Source organism: Nicotiana tabacum, chromosome 20, assembly GCF_000715075.1.
Source record: "Nicotiana tabacum cultivar K326 chromosome 20, ASM71507v2, whole genome shotgun sequence".
Lineage (NCBI taxonomy): Eukaryota > Viridiplantae > Streptophyta > Magnoliopsida > Solanales > Solanaceae > Nicotiana > Nicotiana tabacum.
In genome coordinates this window covers 156,391,689-156,397,515 of record NC_134099.1, presented here as the reverse complement: position 1 = coordinate 156,397,515, position 5,827 = coordinate 156,391,689, and the positions used below count along the sequence as shown (strand labels likewise).

At 38.3% G+C, this 5,827-nt stretch overlaps 1 protein-coding gene across 1 annotated transcript; it reads left to right on the top strand.

Annotated features, from left to right (window-relative positions):
• Nucleotides 1–5,173: 5,173 nt before the first annotated feature.
• Nucleotides 5,174–5,599, top strand: LOC142174618 (uncharacterized). Its single transcript, XM_075240448.1, has one exon. It carries the CDS (start codon nt 5,174–5,176, stop codon nt 5,597–5,599), a length of 426 nt encoding a protein of 141 aa, XP_075096549.1.
• The last annotated feature ends 228 nt before the right edge of the window (nt 5,600–5,827 follow it).

Sequence of the window (5,827 nt, the reverse complement as noted above, 5' to 3'; positions counted from 1 at the left end):
GTAGCTTGTGGAGGGGCTACAAAAATATGAGTGGATGTTGGAGCGGGATATGAGGTTGTTTTGGCTGGTGGAGCATGAAAAGGTTAGGACGAGGTTCCCGGGTAGTTGTGGTAAAGGGTAAAGCCTGGAGGATGTTGTGGGGAAGGATCGACAGTAGTGGGAATTTGGGCTTGCGATAGTGGTGGGATAGAGGCAGGGTTTTCCATATAGTTAGTGGGGAATGAAGGTGGAGGATGCCCCCTGATCCAAGCCTAATACATTTCTGCCATCTACTGTTTCAACCTTTAGATCTCCTCTTTCAACTTTGATTCCGACTCCACAATCTCTCTCGATGTGTCAACAACACATGTGTCCAATTCTTTGCCAGCCATGACTGCCTTGCGCTTTGACCTAGTGATGTATGGATGACTCACCGGAATGCCAACAAACTAACTACCTTCCTAAATTTAATAATAAAAATAACAAATGAGAGCAAAACAAAGCCAACATGTTAGCATTAGGGAATTTATAAGATAATAATATCACATTGTGTGCAATTCACCTAGCAACAATTAACAGTTCTAAAATGACTTTGAGGGTCGTAAGGTCATATGACATCATCCCAATTTGCTCGTTTCAACTTTCCTCTCTTATTTTCTTTTTAACCGTCCTTGGTTTACATTATTTTCTTCCCACTATTTTTCTTTTGCTTGTCGTTCTTTTCTTTCCTCTCATTTCTTACATCCCACAGCTTCATCTTTTTTTTTTTAATTTTAAAATAATTCGATCGAACCTGATATAGGTTGCCTAAGTATCATGTTCTACATGAATAAGACCAAGCTTAGTTCTAGAAAAGTGGTGGAAAATAAACAAAAAATAAAAATCTTTTTGGATTTTTCATTTATAAATTTTAGGTTTCAAATACAAAATAGGAAGTACGATAACAAATGACTTGACAAACTAGACTAGACTACGACGGACTCTGACACCACCTAAAGGACTCAATACTACTGGACAAGACTAGCAAGTAAAAAATGACATAAAATAGACTCAAAGCATATAAATAAAAAGCATCCTCAAGCAGCTCCTGAATGCGGTGCCCCCAGTTGGGATGGTCCTAGGGCGTCTGTCATGCTCAAGCTCTATAACATGCCTCGTAAAAATGCATCAATGCTGGGAACAAAAGTCCTGGCTTGTGCTCCCACCACCTGAAGGCCGACCCTAAACAAATACTGACATGTTTATCCACATTTGCTAACAATCCTGCTAACCTAACAACTCAAGCCTACCCCAAGGATTTGGATCCAAAGCCTCTTGGGAATCATCTGTTTGAACTGCTCGACCCCTAAGTTGTACTGGTAATGGGGTGCTGACCCCTGGTGGAATAGACTACAACCAAATCAAGTACTCATGAGTACATATGTGTTTGCGTATGTCCCCTACCAATGTGTTCTTTTTCATCCTCCTTGCATTGTTCCAATATTGCACGTACATGATCTCATCTGCCGCCTTTTTGCTAAAATTCATTATGTGCCTCCGAAGATTCAGAGTTGGCGGCTCCCCTTGCCTTCTGCCCAACTGTCGCATCACCCCAGTTGGTGTTTATGGCCTGTCACACCTAAGTCCTATCAACATCAAGAAAGGTTGCATGCGACATCCTACCAAGATCTCATCTAAAGGTAGCCAAAGTTAGGCCCACAAAACATTCCCACTTGTTCTCAACCCTAGAAACTCAATCCAAACCATGACGCCTACTGATATATAAACCTAGGAGACTTCATGCTACGCTCAATGCATACCAATCGATCGTTCTTCCACTCGATCATACAAAGCACGATCGATGGGATAAAGTAAGGAAGCAGTGTGTAAGTGGTTCATCACCCACAATTGCAGCAAAAGGTTGCTCCTTTCAAAAACTTAACGCCTCCCCTAACCTCACTAAGGGTTCGATACAACTCTGCCAAGATCATTGGCACAATGGTAATGGTTTTGCGTTATTTCTCATGAAATAATGTCATCACCACTGATTATAGACAGGTGCTAATGTGCCTCTCGTCTAAAGGAAACACCAATAGGGTGGCTATTAGTGCAAACTCAACAAAGGTGACCTCTAAGACATAAAAATACCCTCACTAAGCCTTATATGGCTTCAAACTCCCAATAATCTTGGCCCAAAATTACTTTGCAGAAATGACCCATTTTGCAAAAACGACCAATATGGACAAACGTGGCTAGAAACTCAAACACGATAAGGACGGACCTTAAAGCAATGGGACACTTAGTTGTGTACTCAAGATTTTAAGACTCGGGTCAATTAACCACTTTTGTGAAAATGACCCTATTTTGCAAAACGCCAAGGTGGCCAGAAGTGACTAGACATGCAAATTCGACAAGGACATACTTTAAAGTAAGGAGAAACCTAATGACGGATTCAAGAATCTGAGATGTGGGTCAAGAAATCATTTTTTGCAAAAATGGCCCCATTTTGCAAGATTTGGCTACGCCCCCGAAGCCAAGAACTTGAGATTCACTAGGAAGAGGAGTAAGACCGGACCCTATGTGGGTTGCCTACGTATCCTGCACCGAAAGACGAGAATCAGGTATGTGTAGTTCCGGAGGATTGGATATGGGAGAAAGCTTTGAAAAAAATATGCAACTAATTTGGAAAAATTATTTTTTTGTATTTTTTTAAATGATAAGAAAATGTATTTTTTTTGGTTTTTTTTCTTTTTGAAAACGGGACAAGAAACAAAAAAATGATAAAACCCTCAATATTCTCTCTTACTTTATTTTTCACCCTTCTTTCCTAAACATCAGTCCGCCAAATAACATTGTACCCTCAAAGATACAATATTTAGCACATAAGATGATTGAATGTCCTTTTGGGCCGGCGAGCCCATTTGACACAATTTGGATAGACTTTCTACAAAAGCCACGGTACCTAGGACCGGGCCCTACTAGGTCATAATGATGTGATGCAAATAAAAATGACCTAAAGATTGACCTACGTTTGGGGTTCATTAACAAGGCAATTCGGGGGAGGGTATGATCGATAGCGGCTGCTCAAGCTTTATACCTACTCCATACATCCAACGGCCACCCTCCTAAAATAAGGGTGACTCAACAAAGAGTTCATGTACGCGACGCATACAACGAGACTTGTTGCAGAAAGAATTGACCGGGTAATGCATATGATGACAGTTATAAAACAATAACACGTAAAGAAAAAACTATAAACACATGAACAATTAGCAAATAATAAAACCACATAAACAAAATAAAAATCAAATAAAGTAAATAAAAAACATAAAAACCTCAACCGAATATTCTAAAAAGCAAACAAGATCAAGTACCAGCTCAAACATGCAACTCCCCAACAGAGTCGCAAAAGCTGTCATATCACTTTTTATATTACTCTCTCAAACTCTTTTCCTCCTCTTCAAGAAAAAGGATTAAAATCCCCTTGGAGGCAAGCACGTGATGAGTGTAAGGCTCGGATTAAACGAAATCGATCCGACGCCTTTCATTCATCCAGCACACGCTTTCTAGAGATTTCAGTCGCGTGATTTTGTTCGCAAACATGCGAGTGAGATGAGGTGAGGTGAGGATGAGAACATTCTCTGTCAGAGGTCGTTATGCCACATGGAGGGATAGATGAGGGGGAGGGGACCAGTGTGCGTTGGAATTTTGACGATTTTCGGGTGATTTGGAATGGTGGGAGGCGACAGCGGGTTGGGAGGTTGAGGTGATGTGGCTGGCTTAGGGTTATTAGGTTTAGGGCTAAAGAAATTGGGGTTTTATGTAGGGTGTGAGAATTAATCTCATCTATGGGATTAGAAGAGAGTAAGGGCTGAGATTAAAATTGCAAATGGGGAGGGCAGGTGGGTCAAGACGGGTGAGGAGGTTTAGGAATAAGGCTGTTCGAATTTGGGCTCAAAGTTGGCCGAAATTGGGCATTTTCTTGCCCAAAATCGGGCCATTTCCTTTTTATGAAAATTAATGCAAAATTGACCTTTCAAAATTTGACTTCCATTGGACCAAAACATTAACTTTCTTTCTATACTAATATAATATATACCTATAACATGCAAAACCATTCATAACAAACTAAATTACACTATAAAACTATATATTTTTTAAGTATATTTCTAGAAATTATATGAAAATAAAGGTAGAGAAAACTAAAGAAAAAGCCAAGTAAAATAAAAATAAAAAATAATAATATGACTACAAAATATTAATGAAACTACTTTTGTATATTTTTAATACTAAAATAATAAAACTAAACTAATAAATTGGTAATAAAATGGATTAAAATTCTATAATAACTCAAGTAAATATCTTCAATCTACTATTTTTTTTAAAAACTTGTGTGGATAAAAAATTACGTGCATACAAATATTAACACAGGGAACAACAACTTTTGGTAGGAAGATTGGACAGGTAAAGGACCACTAGCTAAAGTGGGTAATCATACTAACACATCTGGTAAAGTGCAAGTCTCACATTTTTTTCATAAACAAGGGTGGAATAATGAAATATTGGAACAATTGCTATCCGATCATATTGTTTCAACATGTCATAAATATTACAAGAGAAAATCAGAATCAAAATGACCTTGCAATTTGGAGTCTAATGGGCACTACTCTAACTCATTTGCTTGGCAAAAGATTAGAGCTACTAAACAGAAAACCCCTTGGTTGGTAAGGTTTGGAATGATTGTATCCCTTTCAGAATGTCCTTCCTTGTTTGGAGAATGATTCAGAAGAAACTCCCTTTTGATGATATCATTAGGAAGTTTGGTAATTAACAAGTTTCAAAGTACAATTGTTGCAATACACCGTAATTTGAGAGCATGCATCATATTTTCATTGATAGTGAGACGGCTAGTAACTTATGGAAATTGTTTGGAAATCCTTTGAGAATCTAGCATAATTCTAGTTCCATTAGTAGTGTTCTTGCTCAATGATGGCAGAGTAAACCAAAGAATGTGGTCCATAAGATGATATTACACATCATACCAATTGCAATCTGCTGGGAATTATGGAGAAGTTATACTTCTTGCAAATTTGGGGATGGAAAGAAATTTGTGCAATACAAGATGAAGTCATAGATTATCTGGAACACCAACACTATAATTAACAGAAAATATCCCTCTCTTACAAGTCAAAATCTTTGGTATAAAAACTGTGAGATGATTGAGCGACTAAAACCGATACCAATATGGAGAAGTGTGCTATGGGAGATGCCTCATCAAGGAATATTGAAACTGAACACCGACGGGAGCTTTAACAGGCAGAATGGGAAAGCATGGATTGGAGAAATTATGAGAGATGAGGAAAGAGGTTTTGTCATGGCCTTCTCGATACCTATTGACTGTACTAGCAGCAATGGGGCAGGACTGAAGGCCATTAAATTTGGATGTGAATGGTGTATAAACAAAGGAATTACCAACTTCATGGTCGAAATCGACTCTATGGTGATTTATGACATGTTGCGAAACAAAAATCTGGACAACAACAATCTAAGAAAGGAGATTGAAGACCTCATTGATACGTTGGAAAGGGTTAATACATCTGTGAACCATTGCTTTCGTAAAACAAATCAGGTAGCAGATTAGTTTGTCAAAGGTCTACATCCACTGAAGTTGTATTATAGAGGAAGTTCACCAGAAAACCTCATTCACATTGATTTCCAGCAAGTTTCAAGAGCTGCCAATGGTCCTTTCTTCATGGATATGTGGCAAGTTCCATTATTTAGAATTGGATATGAAAAATCGATTTTTTTGTAAGTTAACTATGTGTATATTGAGAGGAAAAGGTCTAACAACTGTATTTTTGCCCATAGA

What these genes read in the sequence shown, in the direction of transcription:
- LOC142174618 (XM_075240448.1), top strand. Translation starts at nt 5,174, where the DNA reads ATGATTGAGCGACTAAAACCGATACCAATATGGAGAAGTGTGCTATGG.